Source organism: Schistocerca americana, chromosome 5 (genome assembly GCF_021461395.2).
Source record: "Schistocerca americana isolate TAMUIC-IGC-003095 chromosome 5, iqSchAmer2.1, whole genome shotgun sequence".
Lineage (NCBI taxonomy): Eukaryota > Metazoa > Arthropoda > Insecta > Orthoptera > Acrididae > Schistocerca > Schistocerca americana.
The window spans coordinates 673122348-673149465 of record NC_060123.1 but is presented as its reverse complement, the minus strand read 5'-3'; the positions used below and the strand labels follow the sequence as shown (position 1 = coordinate 673149465).

General features: G+C 38.2%; 1 protein-coding gene across 2 annotated transcripts in view; it reads left to right on the top strand.

Moving 5' to 3' along the window:
* Positions 1-17666: 17666 nt before the first annotated feature.
* The window catches only part of LOC124616120 (GTPase HRas), a 72724-nt gene continuing 63272 nt past the window's right edge, over positions 17667-27118 (top strand). Inside the window, exon 1 of one of the 2 annotated variants that reach the window (XM_047144386.1) lies at positions 17667-18306. Coding sequence is in view for 1 of the 2 variants with exons in the window: in XM_047144385.1 (XP_047000341.1) it covers positions 18270-18306 (37 nt within the window). In the remaining variant the exon portion in view is untranslated. The remainder of the gene's footprint in view (positions 18307-27118) is intronic. The other variant, XM_047144385.1, reaches the window with a different exon arrangement.

Below are 27118 nucleotides of genomic sequence, written 5' to 3'. Positions count from 1 at the left end.
GTGCCTTCTTTACAGTAAAGTTCAAAATTAATTAATAAAATGACAGTGTGAGAATAGTCAGCTCTATGGAATTGAATACATTTACGAGACCCTAAATCTCTTGCTTTGAGAAGGCAAATGGCCAACTGTCACAAACAACCAAGAAAACTGCAGAGAACCTTACAAATATTATAAAAAGAACTAAACTGCCTAGAGCCCAAAGAAAAATTTCTGGCAGAAATTCCCCTAAAAACAAATGTAGATGCACAAGAAACAAATGAAGATGAAATTGTTAGGGAAATTGAAAGGCTAAAAAATAACAAAGTATTTGTGAAGATCGAGTTGTTGCAGAATTCTTTAAATCAGCTGGGCCAAAATTCTTGAAGGAAATTATGTTGATCATGCAAAACATTAGGCGAACTGAGAAAAGTCTAGATGGTAGGAAAACTGCATTGATATATCCACTTCATAAGAAGGGAGACAGAATTAATGTTATTAATTATTCACTGTACAGCAGTGGTGCTGAGTCGCAGATAGGCACAACAAAAATACTGCCACAAAATAAGCTTTCAGCCAACAAAGCCTTTGACAAAAACAGACAAACAGACACAGACACACAGACACACACACACACACACACACACACACACACACACACACACATGCCCAGTCTCTGACAACTGAAGCCAGACTACGAGCAGCAGCACGACTGGAGCAACTGAATTGCATTCTCCGCCAGACTTTCAATTACCTCTCATTGTGCCCTGAAATGAGAAATGTCCTGCCCACTATCCTTCCCTACCCCCCTCTCCCACCCTCCTCTCCCCACCCCACAGTGGTATTCCGCTGTCCACTGAACCTACACTATATCATCGTCCATCCCTACAGAACCCCTGTTCCTAACACCTTGCCTCATAGCTCATATCACTGTAATAGACCTAGATGCAAGACCTGTCCCATACATCCTCCCAGCATCACCTATTCCAGTCCGGTCATAAACATCACCTACCCCATCAAAGGCAGGGCTACCTGTAAAACCATTCATGTGATCTACAAGCTAAGCTACAATGACTGTGCTGCATTCTACATGGGCATGACAGGCAACAAACTCTCTGTTCACATGAATGGCCACTGACAAACTGTGGCCAAGAAACAACTGGGCCACCCTGTTGTTGAGCATGCTGCCCAACACGACATTCTTCATTTCAGTGACTACTTCACAGCCTGTGCCATATGTATCCTTCCCAGCAACACCAATTTTCTCAGTTGCGCAGGTGGGAACTCTCCCTGCAATATATCCTTCATTACTATAACCCTCCTGGCCTTAACTTTCATTAGTCATTGTCCTCACCCATCTACCCCTTTCCCTGTTCCCATTCCAGCACTATGCAACCCTCTATTCCACTAACACACCGAGTCTTTTTATTTCTCTCCTTTTCCACTGTCCCCCTCCTCTCCCCCACCCACTGCCTAGCCTTCCGACACCGCCTAGCTGCCATATCCTCCCTCCACCTCATCCGTGCATGCTCCCCACCAGCACTTTGCTGTCCCCCAGCCCTACCTTGCTATCCCTCCCCCTCCCTACCTCACCTTCCTCCTTACCCCCATCCAGCTGCCTCTCCCATCATGGACTTCTGTTACTACCGTTCATAGTCTGGTTTCAGCTGCCAGAGACCATGGTTGTGTGTGTGTGTGTGTGTGTGTGTGTGTGTGTGTGTGTGTGTGTGTGTGTGTGTGTGTGTGTGTGAAAGCTTATTTTCTGACAGTAGTTTTGTTTTGCCTATCTGCAACTCAGCATCTCCGCTAATGGTGAGTAGCAACTATCCTTTTCATAATATTGTTACAGCCCACCCTAGATTTTCCATTGTTTGATTTTAGTTATTAATTATTGACAGTTTTCCCTTCTCCATGTCCTTACAAAACTGTGTCTCAAGCACAATGGCAAACTGAATGCAAAATTAGTGATTAATGAGTTAATTTCAAGTCAAATAGGTCTTCTACAGACAGGCTGTATGTTTGGCCACATTGTCTTAAAAACATGAGAAGACATGTCTCAAAAAAAGGGACCTATGCCTGTTCTTCGTTGCTAAGAATCAGCTAGCAACCAGTATTCCCAGCACATTCTTAGATGGCAACGTTCATACTGGTCCTACTGTTATTGCAGAACACTTTGAGACCCATATTATTCATCATATGCATCTGATAACTACTCCCACACTTTCAATCTGCACAAAAGGGCACTGGAAGGTAACACCCCTTTCCCTCACTACACAACAACGGGAACCAAATAAACCTAATTTCAGTGAATGTGAACAACTCAGCCACTCTAGTCCTTGCCCACAACACAATATCAGGACTCAATAGAACCCACAATCAAATGCTGCAACATTTATCTGTGTATTAATCACAGTCTCTAATCATATCTGGTATGAAACAAGTCCCAGTCTCAAAACTGGGTGGAGGACAATGTGTGATTGACATCTATAGACCCATCAGCAACACAAGTTTTCTGTGTAACTTCCTTGAAGAATGGTGACGCTGTGGTTGTGTTGGTCTCTTGACACAAGAGGTCTTTTGTGGAACTATCAGTGCGGAATCTGAGAAAGCCAGAGCTATACTGACCACTTAATTCATCTGGAGTCTGATATTTGAATGGCTTTTGTCCATCACCATCACCTGTCTTCTATGACTTCAGAAATGCCTATGTCACTTCATGGCATTATTGCATTGTGTGTGAGAGGTGTCAGAGGTACCCTCCTGATTTTTATCTAGAATTCTTTATCACACCTGTTGTTTTGCTTCTTTTTGGTGCATCACATCTAGTGCCCTCCAAAACAGAAGCACAGAGTTCCACTGAAGTTCATGCTCTTTTATTTATTTATTTTTACATTGACCTGTTCATCAACATTAAAATAAAGTGCCAGTTGAAGATCAACACTTGCTGCAGCCTCAGACCCAGCCCTTGGTCACTCCACTTTACATATCTACAAAGTCCTCATCCTATTTCATCCGGTATATGGAAGTCTAGCTTATGGATCAACATTACAGTTACTGGACACAGAGAACCATTCCAGGATCTGACTTGAAATTGGCACCTTTCTCATGATCCCTGTTGTTGGCAGATGTTGACATTCCTCCTTTATGGGACACTATTGAATCATGCAATAGATGTTCACAACTATCCTTACCATCTGAACTTATCTTCCTTCATTTGAATCACAGTATCCTCCTTTCTAGTGGGAGATCCTTGCCCCAAAGGCGACTGAGGACTGGTGTCCCAGTAACAGTTTGCCTAGAGCCTCTTCACTATGACCTCCTCCTTCCCCTGTTGAACAATCTTTCCATATGATGGTTTTCGCAACCGCTAAATGGGTGCATAGAAATGTTCATTGAAAACATAGGAGAGCTCTTACATATAATCCTAAGCAAGAACTGTGCACTTTTACTACTAGGTGACCTAAACATAAACACATTGCAAGACACCAATGACACTAGGGAGCTCCAAAACACAATGAAAACATATGGCTTATACAATGCAATAGCTACTCCGACACATATAATTGCAAATTCCTGTACTCAAATAGATCACATCTTCACAAATTTAAGGGACTTTCAGTACAAAAGTGAAGTTACAGAAACAGCCCTGTCAGACCATGATGCAATAAAAATATGTCTAAATCATATCATCACAAATGAAAACACACAAAAAATATGGGAAAAAAGAAGCTTAAATGAACAAAATTTAACTGCCCTTAGGATAAAACTTGAAAAAGAAGGATGGGAAATACTGGAAAAAGACTGTCCATCAGTGGATCATAAAATGACTCATTTTATTGACACACTTTCCTACCATCTCAATATTACATGCCCTGTAATAAAAACTGAAGCCAAAACCACAAATAAAAACAAAAATGGATAGCAAAAGGCATTTTGGTCTCTAGGAACAAGATAAAAATGATGCACAGAATATGTAAAACTAGCATCGATGAAACCTTTAAAAAGTACTACAGAAAATATAAAAGAATGTATGCTAAAGTACTGCAAGCAGCCAAACGACTAGAAGCAAAAAAGTACATAAATAGTGCTGGTAATAAAAGCAAGGCTTGTTAGTCTCTTATAAATACAAATTGCAAACCCTCCAACTCACAGGAACACAGCAAAATACAGTTCATGATCAGCAAAAACACTATGCCTGGACAGAATACACTCATAAATCTCTTCAGTGACTATTTTGTCACAGTAGGCCAAAAACTAAAAGAAAAAACAAATAATAAAAAACAAAATAACACCAGGAAAACATTTATTAATGCCCAGGGAAAAACAATGGCACTTTTCCCAGTGGCAGAAGAAGAAACACTAAAGATAATAAAAAAACCTAAAACAAACAAAGTCATGTGGAATTGATGGACTATTAAGTATAGAAATTAAACATTGTATGCAGGAACTCAAGAAACCTCTTACACAACTAATCAATTCATCATTTTTGGAAGAAACTTTTCCAAAGTGCTTAAAGACAGCACTGATAAAACCAATACATAAAAAGGGGAATGAATACAATCCAGAAAATTATAGGCCTATAGCTCTTTTACCAGTCATATCAAAAATATTTGAACAAGCTTATGCACAGAGACTCGATGCGTTTCTGATGAAATATGAAATAATCAACAAGAATCAGTTTGACTTCCAGAAAGATAAATGCACCATAGATGCAGTAATAGATCTCATCGAAAATGTCATAACAAACTTGGACTCTAAAAATAAATGTGTAGGAGTATTTATGGATCTAACAAAGGCATTTGACTGTTTATCAGTCATATCAAAAATACCTGAACAAGCTTATGCACAGAGACTTGATGTGTTTCTGATGAAATATGAAATAATCAACAAGAACCAGTTTTGCTTCTGGAAAAATAAATGCACCCTAGATGCAGTTATAGGTCTCATCAGAAATATCATAACAAACTTGAATTCTAAAAATAAATGTGTAGGAGTATTTATGGATCTAACAAAGGCATCTGACTGTGTAGACCACAAAACTTTAGTAGAAATATTAGGAGTATATGGCATAAGAGGAAATGCAGGAGACTGTATTCTCTCATACCTGACAAACAGGAGCCAATATACTGAAATTACAAAAACTACTGGAGAAAAAATAAGATCAAAGCAAGAATTTTACACTTCCCTGTGCCACAAGGCTCCATTCTTGGCCAAATACTCTTCATTCTATACACAAATCACATCCCAAAAATGATTAGGTATGGTAGTATAGTTACCTATGCAGATGACACAACTCTTCTGTACACAGATAAAGACACAGAAAAGCTGGAAATAAAAGCCAATGTACAAGTAAATAATGCCATCCAAAGATTTACTGAATTAAACCTGCACAACAATATTACTAAAACACTTTGTGTGAACTTCAGACTTCGAAACTTTTTCAGTGAAGTTATCAATGTACGCATAGATGAGTGCATAGCAGAGAACACCAAATATACAAAATTCTTTGGGATAATTATCGATGGAAATGTAAACTGGGATAAGCATGTAGAATATATAAGGGGGAAACGTAGTGCTAACCCATATGTGCTATACAAACTCAGCTACCTAAAAGATACAGGCATTATGAAAACAATATACTATGCATTAATTCATATGACATTAAGTTACGGCATAATTTTGTGGTGAGGTACCTCAAAAACAAATGTTAGTAACGTATTTACATTACAAAAAAGATCCATAAGAATGAGAGCCAACCTTAAATGGAAAGATTCGTGTAAGGCACCATTTAAAGCTCTTTGCGGTGTGGGGGAGTAGCCATGTATGTGAAAAATGGCATCCCATTTGAGTCAATTGATGTTTCAAAGTACTGCACTGAAAAGGTGTTTGAATGTTGTGCAGGTGTGGTTAAATTTAATGGAACTAAACTTCTAACTGTTGTTATTTATAGATCCCCAGACTCCGATTTCACAACATTTTTGTTAAAGCTAGAGGAGGTTCTTGGTTCACTTTATAGGAAATACAAAAAGTTAGTTATATGTGGTGACTTCAATATTAATTGTATAAGTGATTGTGCAAGGAAGAGGATGCTGGTAGACCTCTTTAATTCATATAATCTTATGCAAACCGTATTCTTTCTGACGAGAGTGCAAGGGAACAGTAGAACAACCATAGACAACATTTTTGTTCATTCCTCTTTACTAGAAGGGCATACTGTTAGCAAAAAGGTGAATGGCCTTTCAGATCATGATGCACAAATTTTAACTTTAAAAGATTTTTGTGCTGCAACACGTGTTAAATACAGTCATCAGCTGTTCAGGAAACCTGATCCAGTTGCTGTAGAAACCTTTGTAAACCTTATAAAGGGACAAGAGTGGCAAGATGTTTATAGCGCTGATACAGTAGACGATAAATATAATGCTTTTCTCAAGATTTTTCTCATGCTCTTTGAAAGTTGCTTTCCGTTAGAATGTTTTAAACAGGGTACTAGCACAAACAGGCAGCCTGGGTGGCTGACTAGAGGGATAAGAATATCTTGTAGAACAAAGTGGCAATTATATCAAAACATTAGAAACAGTCAAAATCTAAATGCAGCAGCCCATTACAAACAGTATTGTAAGGTGCTTAAAAATGTTATTAGGAAGGCAAAAAGTATGTGGTATGCAGATAGAATAGCTAAGTCTCAGGATAAAATTAAAACCATCTGGTCAGTCGTAAAGGAAGTTGCTGGTCTGCAGAGACAGGTCGAGGATATAGAATCAGTGCATAGTGGGAATGTCCATGTTACTGATAAGTCGCATATATGTACAGTATTTAATAATCACTTTCTGAATATAGCAGGTGAACTAAATAGAAACCTAGTCCCAACAGGGAATCATATAGTGCTCTTAGAAAAAAGTGTTCCGAGACTGTTACCTGAAATACTCCTCCATGATACTGATAAGAGGGAGGAGATTGAGTTAATAATTAAATCACTAAAGACCAAGAACTCTCATGGATATGACGGGGTATCTAGCAGAATACTGAAGTATTGTTCTATGTATGTTAGCCCAGTTCTCAGCCATATCTGTCACTTTTCCTTTAGGAGTGATCGGTTTCCTGACCGATTAAAGTACTCGATAGTGAAGCCACTTTATAAAAAGGGAGACATTGATAATGCTGACAATTTTAGACCTATTTCTATGCCATCGGTGTTTGCTAAAGTTATCGAGAAGGTTGTATATACAAGGTTAATGCAGCATTTAAACTCACATATTTTGCTGTCAAATGTTCAGTTTGGTTTTAGAAATGGTTTAACAACTGAAAATGCTATATTCTCTTTTCTCTGTGAGGTTTTGGACGGATTAAATAAAGGGTTGCGAACGCTAGGTGTTTTCTTGGATTTAACGAAGGCTTTTGACTGTGTTGACCACAAAATATTACTGCAGAAGTTGGACCATTATGGACTAAGGGGAGTAGCTTACAATTGGTTCGCCTCTTACTTTAAGAACAGAAAGCAGAGGGTAATTCTCCGCAATATTGAGAGTGGTAGTGATGTTCAGTCCCAATGGGGCACTGTTAAGTGGGGCGTTCCCCAAGGGTCGGTGCTGGGGCCACTGCTGTCTCTTATTTATATAAATGATATGCCTTCTAGTATTACAGGTGATTCAAAAACATTTCTGTTTGCTGATGACACCAGCTTGATAGTGAAGGATCTTGTGTGTAATATTGAAACAGTAACAAATAATGTAGTTCATGAAATAAGTTCGTGGCTTGTGGAAAATAATTTGATGCTAAATCACAGTAAGACTCAGTTTTTACAGTTTCTAACTCACAATTCAACAAGAACCGATATTTTGATCAGACAGAATAGGCATATTATAAGTGAGACGGAACAGTTCAAGTTCCTAGGCATTGGGATAGATAGTAAGCTGTTGTGGAAAGCCCATGTCCAAGATCTTGTTCAGAAGCTAAATGCTGCTTTATTTACCATTAAAACAGTATCTGAAATAAGTGACACTTCAACACGGAAAGAAGTCTACTTCGCATATTTTCATACGCTTATGTCGTATGGTATTATTTTTTGGGGTAATTCTTCTGATTCAAAAAGGGTATTTTTGGCTCAAAAACGGGCTGTTCGAGCTATATGTGGCGTAAGTTCGAGAACGTCTTGTCGACCCCTATTCAATAATCTGGGAATTCTGACATTGCCCTCACAGTATATATTTTCTTTAATGTCGTTTGTTGTTAGCAATATTAGCCTATTCCCAAGAGTTAGCAGCTTTCACTCAGTTAATACTAGGCAGAAATCAAATCTGCATGTAGAATGCACTTCCTTGACTCTTGTGCAGAAAGGAGTGCAGTATTCTGCTGCATCCATTTTCAATAAGCTACCACAAGAACTCAAAAATCTTAGCAGTAGCCCAAACTCTTTTAAGTCTAAACTGAAGAGTTTCCTCATGGCTCACTCCTTCTATTCTGTCGAGGAGCTCCTGGAAGAGCTAAAAAATTAAGCAAATTCCAGTCTTACATTGTTGATTTTCTTCATTTAAACGTACGACTTGTCACCTGAATATGTTTTTTTATATTTCATTTTATCTGTTTCTAATATCGTGTTGTAATTTCATGTATTGACTTGTTCCATGACCATGGAGACTTCTCCTTAATTTGGTCCCATGGAACAATAAATAAATAAATATGAATATAATAGAGGGAAACATTCCACGTGGGAAAAATATATCTAAAAACACAGATGATGTGACTTACCGAACGAAAGTGCTGGCAGGTCGATAGACACACAAACAAACACAAACATACACACGAAATTCAAGCTTTCGCAACAAACTGTTGCCTCATCAGGAAAGAGGGAAGGAGAGGGAAAGACGAAAGGATGTGGGTTTGAAGGGAGAGGGTAAGGAGTCATTCCAATCTCGGGAGCGGAAAGACTTACCTTAGGGGGAAAAAAGGACAGGTATACACTCGCACACACACACACACACATATCCATCCGCACATACACAGACACATGCGAATGGACAGTTTGTTGCTGGTCATTCCCACATAGAATGCGTCACAGTGTAGGCAGGTCAGTTGGTAAATCACGTGGGTGCTTTCACACGTGACTCTGCCTTTGATCGTGTACACCTTCCAGGTTACAGGACTGGAGTAGGTGGTGGTGGGAGGGTGCATGGGACAGGTTTTACACCGGGGGCAGTTACAAGGGTAGGCAGTGTTTGCTGGTAATGAGCATCACCCTGTGGCTAAACATGCCTTGGTGCACGGCCGACACATCTTGGCACAGTGTTACACCGTCCGGGTTATCTGGATACTTCCCACTAACACCAACCTAGCCGAGCTCCGGAGATGGGAACTTGCCCTTCAATATATCCTCTCTTCCCGTTATCCACCAGGCCTCAATCTCCACTAATTTCAAGTTGCCACCACTCATACCTCACCTGTCATTCAACATCATCTTTGCCTCTGCACTTCCGCCTCGACTGACATCTCTGCCCAAACTCTTTGCCTTTGAATATGTCTGCTTGTGTCTGTATGTGTGTGGATGGGTATGTGTGTGTGTGTGTGTGTGTGTGTGTGTGTGTGCGAGTGTATACCCGTCCTTTTTTCCCCCTAAGGTAAGTCTTTCCGCTCCCGGGATTGGAATGACTCATTACCCTCTCCCTTAAAACCCACATCCTTTCGTATTTCCCTCTCCTTCCCTCTTTCCTGACGAAGCAACCGTTGGTTGCGAAAGCTTGAATTTTGTGTGTATGTGAGAGGGAAAGATGAAAGGATGTGGGTTTTAAGGGAGAGCGTAAGGAGTCATTCCAATCCCGGGAGCGGAAAGACTTACCTTAGGGGGAAAAAAGGACAGGTAAGTTTTTCCGCTCCTGGGATTGGAATGACTCCTTACCCTCTCCCTTAAAACCCACATCCTTTCATCTTTCCCTCTCCTTCCCCCTTTCCTGATGAAGCAACCTTGGGTTGTGAAAGCTTGAAATTTGTGTGTGTGTTTGTGTGTTTTTTATCAACATACCAACACTTTCGTTATACGAGGGCTATCCACAAAGTACATTACGTTTTTGAATTAAAAATTAATAAAGTATTGGAAATTTTTTAAATTATATACAGATGAAAGCCACACTTAAATACTACTTTTCTACATAGTTGCCATTTAAATTAAGGCACTTATCGTAGCGATGGACGAGCTTGGAAATTCCTTCGTCGTAAAATTCGTCCGCCTGCGCCTTCAACCACGTGGTTACCTCTTCTTGAATCTGTGCGTCATCATCAAAACACTGCATAGCCAGCCACTTCTTCATTGCTGGGAATAAGTGGAAGTCGCTCGGTGCCAGGTCGGGACTGTACGGCGGATGAGGAAACAACTCCCACTTAAAAGATTCGAGAACTTCACGAGTGGCCTTTGCCATGTGGGCCCGGGCATTGTCGTGAATCAGCAAGCTCTTTGAGCCCAACTTTCCCCTGCGCTTGTTTTGTATTGCTCTTCTGAGGTTGTGCAGAGTTTGGCAATACCTTTGAGAGTTTATTGTAGTGCCTCTTTCCAGGAAATCCACAAAAATCACACCTTGTCTGTCCCAAAAGAAGAGGTAACCAAGTGGTTGAAGGCCCAGGCGGCCGAATTTTATGATGAAGGAAGTTCCAAGCTTGTCCATCACTACGATAAGTGCCTTAATTTAAATAGCAACTATGTAGAAAAGAAGTATTTAAGTGTGGCTTTCATCTGCATATAATTTTTTAAAAAAATTCCAATACTTTATTTATTTTTAATTCCAAAACGTAATGTACTTTGTGGATAGCCCTCGTATATAAAATAGAAAGAAACATTCCACATGGGAAAAATATATTAAAAACAAAGATTCCATGACTAACCAAACGGGAAAGCGCTGGTAGATAGACACAATAAAGAAACACACACACACACAAAATTTCAAGCTTTAACAACCAACAGTTGCTTCGTCGAGAAAGAGGGAAGGGGAGGGAAAGACGAAAGGATGTGGGTTTTAAGGGAGAGGGTAAGGAGTCATTCCAATCCCGGGAGTGGAAAGACTTACCTTAGGGGGAAAAAAGGACAGGTATACACTCGCACACACACACATATCCATCCGCACATATACAGACACAAGCAGACATATTTAAAGGCCAAAAATATGTCTGCTTGTGTCTGTATGTGTGTGGATGGATATGCGTGTGTGCGAGTGTATACCTGTCCTTTTTTCCCCCTAATGTAAGTCTTTCCGCTCCCGGGATGTGTGTGTGTGTGTGTGTGTGTGTGTGTGTGTGTGTGTGTGTGTGTAGGGGGTGGGGGATGGTCCTTATCCTACACAATTCAGATGCTGCTTTTATCTTATAGTTCAAAAAGCATTTGTTTAACTTTACACAGACTACTACCAGCAGTGTATTTACTGGCAGTCAATACCTACGCAATACAGGTTATCAGAATTACATGGTAATTACATTCTTGAGTCCAAGTATTCAGGAAAATTGTAGGAGTGGCTAATAACAGGTAAATTCTGGTCAGACAGAAACTGAAATTGAGAGCACCAAAGCAAAAGCTGAAATGCTTAACTCCATTTTCAAATGTTACTTTACAAAGGAAAAACCAGGAGAACTGGCTCGATTTAATCCTTGTACCACTGAAAAGATGAATGAAATAAGTAAATTAGTGTCAGTGGTGTTGAGAAACAGCTAAAATCATTAAAACTAGCAAAACTCTAGGGCCCAATGGAATTCCTACCAGATTCTATGCTGAATTTGTGGCTGAGTCTGCTTCTCTTCTAACTATAATCTGACATATAGATCCCTCAAACAAAAAACTGTGCCCAGTTCTTGGAAAAAGCAAGGGTCACACCTATCTACAAGTAGGGTAGTAGAGGTGACCCACCATTCAATATTCTTGACACTGGTTTGTTGTAGAATCTTAGAACAAATTCTGACCTCAAACATAATGATGTATTTTGTGCAGAATGACCTCCTCAACACCAACCAGCATAGATTTCAAAATCAATGATCATGTGAAACCCAACTTGCACTTTTCTCACATGACATACTGAATTCTGTGGATCAAGGCAGCGAGGCAGATACAGTACATCTTCATTTCCGAAAAGTATTTGATTAGGTACCACATCTAAGTTTATTATCAAAAGTACTGTCTTATGGGGTGTTAAGTGAAATTTGTGACTGAGCTGAGGACGTTTTGGTAGGGAGGATGCAGCATGTTATCTTGGATGGAGAGTCATTATCAGATGTGGAAGTAACTCCAGGTGTGCCCCACAGAAGTGTGTTGGGATCCTTGCTGTTCTTGTTTTATATTAATGACCTTGCAGCCAACATTAATAGTAATCTCAGACTTCTTGCAGATGATGCAGTTATCTATGATGAAGCACTGTATAAGTATTCAGACAGATCTTGATAGGATTTCAAAGTGGTTCAAAGTTTGGCAACTTGCTTTAAATGTTCAGAAATGTAAAACTGTTCACTTAACAAAATGAAAAAACTTAGAATCCTATGACTATAATGTTAATGTGCCACAGCTGGAATCAATGAACTCATATAAGTGCCTGGGTGTACCACATTGTAGGGATATGAAATGGAATGATCAACTAGGCTCAGTTGTGGGTAAAGCAGGTGGTAGACTTCAATTTATTGGTAGAATAATGGGGAAGTGCAATCAGTCTACAAAGGAGATTGCTTGCAAATCACTTGCTTGACCGGTTCCAGCATATTGTTCAAGGGTATGGGACTCATACCAAATAGGACTAACAGGGGATATTGAATGTATACAGAGAAGGGCAGCATGAATGGTCACAGGTTTGTTTGATCCATGGGAAAGTATCACAAAGATACTGAAGGAACTGAACTGGAAGACTTGAAGATAAACATAAACTATCCCGAGAAAGTCTATTAACAAAGTTTCAAGAACATGCTTTAAATGATAACTCTAGGAATATACTACAACCCCCTACGTATCGCTCACATAGGGATCGTGAGGATAAGATCAGAAAAATTACTGCATGCAAAGAGGCATTCAAACAGTCATTCTTCCCGTGTTCCATACATGAATGGAACGGGAAGATACCCTAATAACTGGTGCAATGGGATGCACCTCCTGCCATGCACCTCACGGTGATTTGCAGAATATAGCTGTTGGTGTAGATGTAAAAGTGCAATTACCATGTTGGTGGCTTTTGTGTTGTTTGATGTCAGTAACTATTTGTTCGGTGAATGATGGGGAGTGAACATGACAAATCATCAGTTAGATGATTAGACAAGATAGCAGAATAAATGAGAAAATAGCATTCGGTAAACATAGTCATAATGTGGAATGTATGAAACAATGTGATGGCATAATGACATATATAGTTCAAAATGTTGTCATGTAAAACACAATTGTTGTTGTTGTTGTTGTGGTCTTCAGTCCTGAGACTGGTTTGATGCAGCTCTCCATGCTACTCTATCCTGTGCAAGCTTCTTCATCTCCCAGTACCTACTGCAACCTACATCCTTCTGAATCTGCTTAGTGTATTGATCTCTTGGTCTCCCTCTACGATTTTTACCCTCCACGCTGCCCTCCAATGCTAAATTTGTGATCCCTTGATGCCTCAAAACATGTCTTACCAACCGATCCCTTCTTCTAGTCAAGTTGTGCCACAAACTTCTCTTCTCCCAAATCCTATTCAATACCTCCTCATTAGTTACGTGATCTACCCACCTTATCTTCAGCATTCTTCTGTAGCACCACATTTCGAAAGCTTCTATTCTCTTCTTGTCCAAAGTGGTTATTGTCCATGTTTCACTTCCATACATGGCTACACTCCATACAAATACTTTCAGAAACGACTTCCTGACACTTAAATCTATACTCGATGTTAAAAAATTTCTCTTCTTCAGAAACGATTTCCTTGCCATTGCCAGTCTACATTTTATATCCTCTCTACTTCGACCATCATCAGTTATTTTACTCCCTAAATAGCAAAACTCCTTTACTACTTTAAGTGTCTCATTTCCTAATCTAATCCCCTCAGCATCACCCGATCACAATATTCTATAAAATTCAAAATCTACTCTTAGGTTCCTCCATTACCACAATCTGAGAAACAAGGAAATTCAAAAATACCCAACAAAGTTTTTTGAAACAATTATCAGGCTACACTACAGATCAGATTTCCTCTAGTCACATTTGTTGGCTCCACCAATTCATAGCCAAACTGCCAAATTGTAAAATTCAAACTGACCCATATCTTGGGCTATGCTACAGATCAGTCCATCATCACAACTAGTTTTCTTCCAGTCACATTTGTTGGCATTTTACCCTAAACTAGACACTGGGCTACGCTGCTGATTAGTCTGCTACCACAGCCAGTTTTCCCCCAATACCATTCATTGGCTTTGCCAATTCACAACCAAATTAGAACATTGGAATACGAAACAATATGCCTAGAAAACCTATCATATTCTGAGAAACATGTGAGAAATTCATATGAAACCCAGACACCAACTTTATAATCCGCAATAGCCAGATCAATAATGGTCAATTTCATACTATCCATGCCAAAAACAAAACCAACAAACTCGTATCTTCTACCAAAACAAGCAATTGGCTACAATCAATGAAAACTATCTGTCAACAGCAGCACACAGTGAAAGAACTGATGACACCTTAAATGCACTGTAACCTTAATAGCATATTCTTTTACTGTGTATGTAAATAATTAGGGATTTTCAATTTTCTGGCTTATGTTCAATGGCAATACATTACAAACTTTTATTCCAGAACATAAAATACTATTCTGGAAACTAGAGAGGGAGGCATTGTCTATCAGAAAATCATTTCTATTCCTAATATTGTGGTTGTCAGTTCCTAAATTTATCCTGGGTTCATTCCTATTATTAACCATAAACAGCACTAGAGAATATATGTATTGGCATGTAAGTGTGAGAATTCCCAGGTCCCTGAAGAGGCTTCTGTGAGACATTCAGTTATCAACCTTATACAGTGTTTTTATTGCACATTTCTGCAGAATAAATATTTTTTCACCTTGGCTGCAATGCCCCCGAATAATATACCGCAAGACAGAACTGAGTGAAATTGTGATAGCAATTTTGTCTGAGTTCAACAATGTGAGAGAGATTTCTCAGAGCACAGCAGGCAGATTTTTTTTTTTTTTAATAGCATCATATGAGCATCTACGTACCATATAGGCCTAGCGGTGATGCTGAGTTGCAGATACGCACAAAAAAAAAAAAACTAGGCCTATCAACAAGTAAGCTTTCGGCCTTAGCAGCCAGAGACCGTGGTCATGTAGGCCTATATGTGTCTTTCTTTTCTATTTCTGATGAAGAGCTTTTTGGCTCAAAGCTTACCTGCTGACAGTCTTTTTGTTGTGCTTATCTGCGACTCAGGACTCAGCATCTCCACTATATGGTGAGGAGTAACAGCCATCCTTTTCATAACATTGACATTATTCAGTCCTTGATTTTCCATTATTTGATGTATCTGTAAGATTAAGGATTAAGCTGTTGGCTGTGAACCAGTTGTAAGCTTGTTCCACCATACCTCGGCTGTGTCTAATATGTTTGTGTTTAGGACCCTTTAATGATGTATTTGTGTTGTCAGCAAACATTGCAGTTTTTGAAGAGGCCTCCAATGTCCAAGATAAACCATTCACATAGACTAAGAAGAGGATCGAGGACAAGCACTGAACATTAGACCATGCCACATTTAAAGTTTCCTCACTCAGAATTTAATTTTAATCTTGTTAGATGATTTGCTAATGTGACCTTTTTTTATTGTTAATATATGACTCCATCCAAGTAAGGGTTGGACCTTTAATGCCATACCATTTCAGTTTCCCAAGCAAACTTTTATACTCCACACAATCGAAGAGCCTTGCCAAGATTGTAGTAAATGCCAACAGAGAAAGTTTTAATGTTAAGTTCTACTAGAACTGTGTTTGTTAGGTTGTATAGTGCATTCTTGGTAGAGAAGTCTTTATAAAAGCAAAATGAACTGTAGTTAAATGGTTATTCTCAGAAACAGGGTTCAGTATTCTGTTGTGTGAGATACTTTGTCAAAATTTCTTAAAAACACGGAAAGAAGGGAGTTTGGTCTATAAACAGAGGTCTGTTGCTCCTCTCTGCTTCTGCATATTGGTGTTAACTAGTGCACGATTTAGTCTTGCAGGAAATACACCTTGATTTGTCAAATGGTTATAAAACTAACACAAGGGTAGTGTTACCACGTCACCACAAGATTTCAGTACTTCCGTTGAGGCACCATTATCGCCAGAACAGCTGCTACTTTTCAGTGATGATTTCTCTAACAGATTAGTTAACACAGCCAATGTCTGGAAGTGGAGTATGGACTGCCTGTCTAATTAAGTTTATCTGATCCTTTTGGTGTACAGTTTTTTGTTCTCATGTTTTCTGCTAGTGTTTGGAAATATTCACGAAATTTAGTTGCCAATGATTAGAATTTCAAAGGATCTATTTCATAATGGAATTACGAAATGTGATTAAATGGGTTGCATATGGCTGGAATTCGCAGAATATGATGTGTGGTTAAATGGGTTGCATATGGCTGTTTAACAAAAGCACTTTTTAATAAAGTATTCAAAATGAGTTTGTGACATCTGCACAGCTTGATTCAGTCTATGTCCTTGAAGGTTCTCCATCATTGTAAGACCTACAGAACTCAATAAATGAATTAATTAATGACAAACACAAAATGTTTCGAGTACGGAACGCTACTTGTTGATACTTACAATAACTTTTAATTTTCTGTGCGCAACATACCAATTGCCTTGATCTGGGTTATCTTTTGCAGATGTCAACTGAACATTCCTGCTACAATTCCTGCATGTTTTACGACACTTTTCTTATTTTGTATTTACTATACTTCTTCCGTATGTCCCTTAATTAGTATTTTTACTTCTATCTTTTTGTGATCCAGTTCATTAATAACCATGTTTCTTGATATTTAAATATTTAGTTACAGTGTCCTCACAGTTTTGTTCGGATTATACGCTGCGTTTATTTGGGTAAATTTGGACTTACATGCTACATTGCACTGAGGTGATTTGCTAACATACTATACATCTGCAACGAAAAACAAAATTTAAAACTTCGCAATGGTACATAAACAACAAATTAAATAATTTTACAGAATTTATGTCATTTAAATGAATAGTAATACAATTAGTAAAGTGATTACAGTAATTGTCGAACAAAATTAAAGCATAAATTCTTTATGTTTTAATTAATTGTTAATTTATTTAGACCGTCCTTTACACGATTCATTACTTTGGGTCACCTCAGACTTGCGCATCGAATTTACTATAGCTACGAAATAATGGGAAGGGTTTGCGTTACATTAGGAGTGATCTGACTGTTACTGAAATAGTATTATTTTCCCCTTGAGTAGCTGTTACGACCATTTGGCTACTACACTACAGTCAATTTCTTTTATATATCAGACCTATTTGTGACTGGTACACCACTAACAAACCTTAATAGAGTAAAAGATTTCTCTGAATGAGCTGCAAACGTCACTAAAGGTTATAGTGATTTGATTTCACTTAAACTGCACTAAAATATTATTGTCATGTTCTTTTTTCTTCACATACTCCGATGTAAATATTACACAATGCAATACGAAAGTTCCGAGGACGCCATAATTATAATATAGCGCTCCGCATATCGTATTTGTCGGCCATTGAAAGAACACGATATCGGACATTCGTATAATTGACAGGTTGTCAGCAGACGTTACCAATAATAGGCGGAAGAACTTTTTCTGTAGCAGTGGTCGGCAACAATAATTTATTGTTACTGTTGCGAAATACCAGAATGAGTAACAAGCGCTCGTTTATTTGTATAAGTGCGCTCTTGGCTCGTGAGTTTTGTCGGAATTGCTTGTTAAATGAATAAAATGTTCGGTTCGATTTGCGAAAGACAGTTGAAAGAATATGTAAATTAGCCTCTTGTCAGTACGTCTGTTAGTGTTTAATGGAACATGACATAAGTGGAGTTATTTAAAAATACCGCTTCTTTATGATTCAGGCGGACTCTATCAGTAGCGCTTGCATCGCCGCTGGATTTAACGGATCGAATTCGTACACAAGTCAAGTTTCAAAGAGTAAGAAAACGCTGTATATAGCTACGAAAGCCTGGCGAGGCTTGTAAATGCCCGGTTACCGTGCTAGATAGATTATTTGCACTCATGAAGGCGATATCACCGTCTTGAAGAAAACCGTGTATGAAGGGTGTTGTTGGGCCGCACTCACTGCGCTGAGTTATTAATGAAAATGACGGAATATAAGTTGGTTGTTGTGGGAGGTAAGTTTTTGTAAGTGTTCATTAGTCAGTTAAGTATATTTGGTGTGCAGTTATGAAGAACATACAACGTATGTCCAAATTATCGAAAGAAATGTGCAAAAGTGCTGATCTTCTAATTTGTTAATCAGCAGTGTTTCGTTTCTGAAGTCAGATGTTGCTGTTAGGCCGATACTTTGTGTCATACATATGATTGATGTGGCAAATTTAATTAATACTCATGATTAAGAGTATCATACTTTCTCCAAAAAAGCCCAATAATTTCATTAATTTTTGAGATACCTTTGTTTATGAAACTATTTTCTCAACAGACTGTATCAGTAATGTAAGTAAGAAATCTAGGTAATTATAAGTAGATATAAGTCAAATGTCACCAAGGTACATTTAATGTGGTTAGCTGTTGGATTACACACAAGAGGTATTCTGCTATATGAAAGCTTTTTAGAATCATTAAATGGATCTGTGGTGCAGCAGTGTGTGTTTAATTTCCTAGACATAATTAAACAATGAATGGTTTCATGATCTCTATGTGGAGCACTGAATACATTGTGTGTCTAAAAGACATGTTACAGCACATAATTCGTATTTTGAGGTAGGGCTATACACATAGCAGCAAATAATTTTTTTTAGGGTACGGAAATAAAAGTTGTTGCTTCTTCAAACAAAGATACCATCTTTGCAAGCATTTTCTAAAGGACAATAGGCCTATAAGACTTTACTTCCTGTTTAGAGTTTACAGCAGTAAAAAAATTCTTGCCTAAGCTGTAATAAGTTTTTTTTTGCTAATTGTATTAAATTTGTGTTATTTATGTGTGTTTTCACATTTAAATCGTTTAAAAATTATAGCTGTCATAAATTCTGTACTGTATTGGAGAAGGAACCAGAAACTCTATTGGAGAAGGAACAAGAAGCCTTTTATTGGTTTTTTTTATTATTATTTTATTATTATTATTATTATTTTTTTTTTTTTTTTTTATATATAGTGACTGTGTTGGTGGGATATATAGGCCTAATTGTCATTTTAATCTCTTACTACTTGTGCTGCAGGGAGATGGTATCTGTCTGGCAGGAGTCTTCCTTTTTTCTTCCTTTAAATTTTCATTTTTAGATAATGTACATTTGAAACATTTATAGTTGAACATTTTCAGTTCCTCATTTATAGACCAACTACAGTGATCAAAATACCGCCCCATCTTCATCTGTATGACATACCTCTAAGGCCACTTTTCAGCTTGTAGTTTATTTAATGGATAATGGTATTTCAAAAAAGACTTCATTCTGTATCAGATTTATAATATAGTGTATAATAATTATCCTCTCCGTGTTAACAGCATTACATTGTAGCAGAATAAACAAGATAAATGAGTTACACGTATTTCCATACTTCTGATAGCCTCTAATTTCTCTTTCCACACTGATATAGTCGATTAGCTCCAGTTCTCCTCACTGCATGCTGGGACATTCCATGCCAGATGGTGTAGAGTTTCCTGCTGGACTAAGATGTGTTTAGATGCAGCTGAGTGAAGTTTTATGCTCACCAATTCAGTGATTGCAGCTTCCATCTGTTTATCCCTGAGTGTTCTGTGACTTTAAGGCAGAATATCTCTGGCAATATTCTCTTGAAAGAAACAAAACTAGGCCACCTAATATAGCATTTTGTGCTTACCTAAGTGAAATAATAAAGTTTTTTTTTATATTGGTAATTTGAAGCGAATTTGGACCAAAAAAATAGAGCTTGAAAGTTTAGCTTTTTATGTCAGTGGAAGTAATTGTGGCATAAAACCTGAAACTTCCCATATAATAACCTACCAATGCGAGGTGTTAGAGTTTACAATGTCATTCTGCTACTGCTTTCAAATAGTTTACAAACTGTGGGCAGAGTTCTCATTTTTTTTTTGTAAAAAAGCCAAAAATGGGTATTTCTAGCCCATTTTTACAAACCATAGTATCCTGCAAACACTTTTAAGCCATTATCATTAGATAAGCTGTGTTCTAAACGACCTAAAAACTAGACTTTGTTTTGCAATGTAAGCATAAAAGGCTCCATAAACAATCTGAAAATATGTTCATATTCCTCAAGTACTCATATTAAATCTGACCTATTTTATTATGTTCTATAATTGTTTAGTTGTCTTTGGGTCAGGTATTACTGTAAGTCCTGATGACTAGGAAGCAAAAGCGAGCCAGAAGAACTCGAAAATCTTCAAAAAGGGTGTCTTTTATGACGACTTGCCATGACGTAATTCAGCCTGTTTTTCTGCTATAGGGTCATTCCATGCCAAGTGGTCTAAACCTTCCCACCATCATGTCTCCAATTTTCTTCAAATTTTATCTGTAGCACTAGTCAAGTGCTAAATTAAGTTTCTCAAGATTTCAAGCCTCTAGCTGCAATACTTGCTGATCTACACCCCCTTGTCTGAAGGGTAGTAAGTTCGCATGCGCGCGACATCAGACAAAATGCCATTTTTGGGGTCTCATAAAATTGAAACCAATTCATAAGAATGGTTAGTAAGATGAGACCCTGTACAGTTTTTTGTGCTGATTCAAACGAAATTAATTATAAGATTACTGATGCAAAATCCGGTCAAACAAGTCGACTCAAAGTGTACCCCTAATTCTGTCGTGACTTAATGCGACAAATTTTGACCAATATTCAGACTGCAATAATTTCCTTGCAGATAAAGATATGGACTTGAACTTTTTACCAAGTCTTATCTTTGTGCTGGACATAATACAGCTGGATTTCCAACTACCCAGGCTTTATAGTCGCCTTGCAAAATCTCTTCAAATTTGGCAGTGTCAGCGCAAATGGCTTTATTTACCAAAGTTCAAAGCCCATTACTACAAAATAGTCAGCCTGGATTTAATTGTGAATAGTATCATCTGAAAGAGAAACTCTTGCTCTACGAGATGGATATATTTTTCTTTTGCAACGCTTCCATTAAGTGCTTATTTACTCAGGTCAAAGTATCTTATATTTTGTGTGCGCAGTGCCCTGCGTTGGTCCATGATGGCTGAGCCATTACTGGTTATCACAATAAAACCAGCATCCCCATCGCCATAGGGGCCACGCCCGATAGCCATGCAGTAACAGCCACGGGTGGGTATCTTTACTGCAGGTTCCCAAGCCTGATTACAGGGTGTCTTTACCACAGGATCCCAAGCCTGATTGTGGGTTTCTTTATGCAGGTTCCCAAGCCTGTCTTCCTCAGTTACTTCATCATTCTGGAAGCATCGTTGATTTGCAAGAGAATGCTTTCAGGAAAACTGTATTGCCGACCAGATGATGTCACTGATGGAGCTGGAATAACACCAATGATAAGTTGTTCTGGAATCCAGCAAGTATCACGTCTTAAGGGCCAATAAAATGAACTTGCAGGACCATGAGGATGCATAAAGCTTATGAAAGCATCTTTCTGTTCGACTGAGATTTCAACGATGTTTCCAATCCACCATTTCTTTTCATAAATGCAAGCAACATACTGCCCAGGCTGAAGATCCATGACTTGAACTACTACTTCAGCAGCACTAATTTTGGCCAAAAAAGATGTCGCATCATTAGAAACTCTACTGACCTTAATTGTCGTCATATCAATGGGCAAAAAATGGTGGTTTTCTCTTGTGCCAGCTAGAGTGTGCCCTTGCAGGAATCTTTCTTCTTGAGAAGCTTTTTCTTCTTCAACTTCCTCTTTGCTGATGAAAAAGAATTTGATTCCATTGATATTATCATTGCAGAAGTTGAAAAGATCTTTGGGTGTTAGAATCTGGTTTTCATATGGACGTTGCAAACTTGCTCTTGCTGCCAACCGTTTTGTTGTGCCTCCAGTGCCATCACAAGGCGACTTTCCATGGCTTGTTCCAAAGAAATTCCATTCTGCTGTTATTTCAAAATCTTCTTTGTGATAGCATAAGTTGAGAAAATTCTTGAAATTCTTATATTGTGCAGCTGAACCATCACTGAAGTAGTGGATGTGGCTTATTTTGGAAAATTGCATCTTCAGGTAATTGATTACTTTTCCAATGTAAACATGGACAGTAATCGTATCGTGTCGAAGGCAGTCACTAATAACACAAAGATTCACACATTGCACCTCTTCGTTTTCACAGTAGTAGACTACAAATGGATGAACTGTTGCTTGACTGTTTTCCCAGTGAAAGCCTTGCACTGCATCTTGAACAATAAATGAATAGTTTTCAGCAAAATCCATTAGTATTATGAATTCGCCTTCTTTCAAATCAGTTTTGAGAGCTTTCAGGTGCTGGCTTTGATGCTTGGCAATGTAGTGATGACAAGACAGGTTCCAAATTTTTGCTGCAATATCTTCAACATACTCTTCTGTTGAAAGCTGCTTTGTTTCTAAAGTATCCCTGTCGGTATGAATCCATTGTTTGTACTCAATCAGTTCTTCAGGGTCATTATCTTCAAAATATGTTGCAATAACTGCTTCTACACCTTCTGGACCAGGGCAGTTTTCACAACGATGAAGCATACAATCCTTGTTTTCCAAGCTGCAAACAGCTTTGCTAAGAATTTCCTTGTAGTCTTCATTGATTGATGCACCAGTGAGCATAAGCTTGACATTTTGGTGTATTGTACAGACACAAACTGAGTGCATTCCAGCAGAGCCAACTGTAACACACCATTTTGGTCTAAGCTCGCAAAACTTTGAGAAGCCAATTTCTGGTCCATTTTGCTTCTGATAAGACACGTACATTTCCTTCAAATTGCAAAGCAACAACCGCTTTTGCTTGTACACCTTTGTTCCTGAAATTCTCACAGGCACACAGTCTTTCTTCCCTGGACAAAGTCTGCTGAATTCGTCATCTTGAAAAAAGTCATGTACTTTCTGAACAACTTCATCTGAAAGCTTCCTTCCTTGCCGATTTGCTGGAAAAGCTAGAACACCTTGCTCATTCTTCAGTTTTCTCGCTTGCTTTACCATTCTTTCTGATACATTAAATGCTGTTGTCGTATCTTTAATTGTCCAGCTTCTTGGAACCAAGGTCAATATTTGAACTTTTGTCCTACGATTTGACACTTTACATTTTTCTTTCAACTCTTCTATAAGATTATCAAGATCTGCACAATTATTGCATGGGCGACTTTTACTTGAACTTGGCTGTTCATCGTAATTGATTCCTACAGCAGCAGCAATTTGATTCCCAATTAAACTTTGTGCATCCAAGATCTTTCTTTTTGCATAGCTTTGCTTATCTCTTTTACTTAGTTGTCTTCTTTTCAATGGTGAAGCACCAATAAATGATAAACTTTTGTTGATGGCTGGTTCAGTTTCATCCGTTGTGAAATCTTGTTCAGATTGGGTTGATAGTGATGATGAATCTTCTAGCTTTTGGTTCAGTGCCGACATGCAGCGAGGGCAAAGCTTCTGACCAGGTTTTATATCAATCACTTCTTTTTTCTTTAACAGGCAAAGTTTGGCAGCTGTTTCATTATCAAGCAGTCTAAGTCCAGCTTTTACATTGTGATTCCTCTTCTTGAATGGATTGCAACATTTCTTTTGCATCGCTTGATATTCATGTAGGAAGAGGGCTTCATGGTGGAAGCAAATGATGGAATTTTCGTCAAGTTTGGCTTCTGAACGCGAAACAAGCAATTTCTGGTCACATTCTGTGAAATCACTAAACGCTTTGAATCCAGTCTTCTTAGCATAGAAGATAACATGGCACTTCGATGCAGCAGCATCTTTTCCAATTGAACAGGGGGCCAACGATTCTTCTTCTTCATTAACTTCTGACATCTCTCACTGGCCAATCACTGAATAAAACACGAATGAAATATCCAATTATATCAGTAATTCTAAGCGACTATTAAGATTCAAATTCCTAGAAATGAAGAAAAATTAGTGCATCGCGCATACAAAATATAACAACTTTGATGTGAGTTAATGAGTACTTAATGGTCGCGTTGCAAAAAAAACAAATGTCAGTCTTGTAGAGCAAGAGTTTCTCTTTTAGGTGATACTATTCACAAGCAGATTCAGGCCAACTATTTTTTAGTAATTGGCTTGAAACTTTGGTAAATTTTACCGTTTGTGCTGACACTGCCTAATTTGAAGAGATACTGCAGGGCGACCATATGGCCTGGATCATTGCAAATCCGGCTGCATTATGTCTAGCACAAGCATGAAGCTTGGCCAAAAGTTCAAGTCCATATCTTCAACTGCAAGGAAATCATTTCGGTCTTAATATTGGTCAAAATTTGTCGCGTTGTGTCACGACAAATTTTGAAGTATACTTTGAGTCGAGTTATTTGACCGGGGTTTGCATGAGTAATGTTATACATAATTTCGTTGGAATCAGCAAAAAAAACTGTACAGGGTCGCATCTTACTAACCATTCTTATGAATTAGTTTCGATTTTATTAGACTCCAAATATGACATTTTTTTTATGTTGCATGCACACGGACTACGTACACTTCAGACAAGGGGGTCTAGATCAGCAGCTATTGCAGCTAGAGGCCTGAAATCTTGGGAAACTTACTTCAACACTTGACTAAAGCTACAGTTAAAATTTGACGAAAATTGGAGACCATGATGGTGGGAACTTTTTTCAGTTTTAGACCACTTGGTGTGGAATGACCCTATAATAACTACAGAATCAAGCTTGTTATAAACTTAAAAATCATACCAAGGCACTGGACGTTGCAACACCAAAACTGTTGCGTAAAAACTGTGGCGCACAAGATGATTTTGAGTCTTTTTTTTATTGTATAATGTTATTGATTCCTGTTTAAAGTGTACAGTATTTTGTGTTCACATAGTTTGCAGTTTATGTGGAACATTAGTGTAATGATGGAAAAACTGTGCAAATGTGTAGCTCTGATCCACGCTGGTACAATAACTGTTGGTTTCTTTTAAAGTGAGAAAAGCAACATCCCTGTTACCATGCGGGCAATGCCTGAAGCTGTGCAATAGCAGCCATGGATGGGTTTCCTTACTACAGGATCTCTGTCTGTTAACAGTTTGTTCCCACAGGGTCTCAAGCGTTGATGATGCATTCCTTTAAGATTCCCAGGCCAAAGCTAGAAGAGGTTTCTTCTAGGATCTTACACTTATGTTTACGCCAAGCTATTATAATTCTTTAGAGGTTTCATTAGTTTGCTGTTGAATATCTCAAGTGCTAGCCAGCCACTGTCCTTGAATGAGCTGGAATATCTGCAATACTATTCTATTCTGGAACCCAGCACTGTAATGTCCAATGTCCATACCCGTATGTAGACATCTCTTCTTTTGATGCTTGATTTTTTTTTTTACAGTTAATTGTTTGCTGATGAAAGAAAATTTAATACTATTAATACTTCCTCCAGTGCAGATGCAAAACTGATAGATAGGCGCAAGAATCTGTCTGTTAATGGGCCCTTATAAGCTTACTCTTGCTGCTAATAACTTCGTTGTACCTAAAAGTCACATGGTGACTTCTCACATCTTGTAGCAAAAAAAAAAAAAATTCAAGGTTTGTTACTTACATGTTCCATGGATCATTTTGCACACTGGATTGTGATGTGGAAAAAGTCACTACATTCATATCACAAATTAATTTGTACATACGGCTATGTTCCGAACATTCCTGAGGTGCGTGCGTGCGTCCGTCCGTCCCGTCTCCAGCATTCCAAATTCTCTTTTATGATAGCACAAGCAGAGAAAATTCCTGACATTTGTGCATTGGTTGCTGGAGCCATCACTGAAATAACAGGTGTGGGAAATCTGGGCAAAATGTATTTCATAAAAACATGAACAATAATTGTACCATGTCAGACAGTCATTGAGAGCGCAAAAACTTGTAGAATCCACCTTCTGATTTTGTGGAAAATAGATGACACATGGATAAATTTGTGCTCAACTATTTTCCCCGTGGAAATGTTGCATTGTATTCTGAACAATGAGTGATTAATTTTCTGCAAAATCCATTAGGACAATAATCTCATCTTCCTTCAGATTAAATTTAAGGGCTTTAAGATGCAAACTTTGATGTTTGGCAGTGTAATGATGGCATAACAAGACTCCAAATTTTTGTTACTTCTTTTTAAGGAAATTTATCAATTGCCATACACTTTGTGTACATAGTGTTTCAATTGGTATGGATTCATCGCTTGTATACAGAACGTGCCATGTGAAAAACACTAGCGAATGAAGATGTTGCAGCTTCTGGTGCAGGACACTTTTCACAGTGATGTTGCATGCATTAACTGTTAATAAGGCCGGTATTACACTATCAAATTTCTTTGTCAAAGATTTGATCAAAGATGTCATCAAATATTCTGTCAAATATATTTGACAAAGATCTTTGACGTGGCGCTAGAAGGGGTATTACACTGTTATCAAATTTTTCGTCAAAGTTCAAGATGGCTGACAACAACTTGTTATTAACCGCAGCAGTTGCACGTACCGCAATTGCATCGTGTGCACATGCGGAAAAGAAGTGAGGGAAAAAAGGAACCATACATACAAGGTAGACAGTCTTAAATTCCTGGGATTACAACTTGATAACAAATTCAGTTGGGAGGAGCACGCCACAGAATTGCAGAAACGCCTTAACAAATCTGTATTTGCAATTCGAGTGTTAGCAGACATAGGCAACATAAAAATGAAAAAACTTGCATACTTTGCCTACTTTCATTCCACAAAGTCATATGGTATAATATTTTGGGGTAAATCATAAAGTCAAACAAAAGTTTTCAGAGTCCAAAAGTGTGTAATACGTATTATTTGTGGAGTAAATTCACGGATGTCCTGCAGAAACCTCTTCAAAGAACTGGGTATACTAACTACTGCCTCTCAGTATATTTACTCCTTA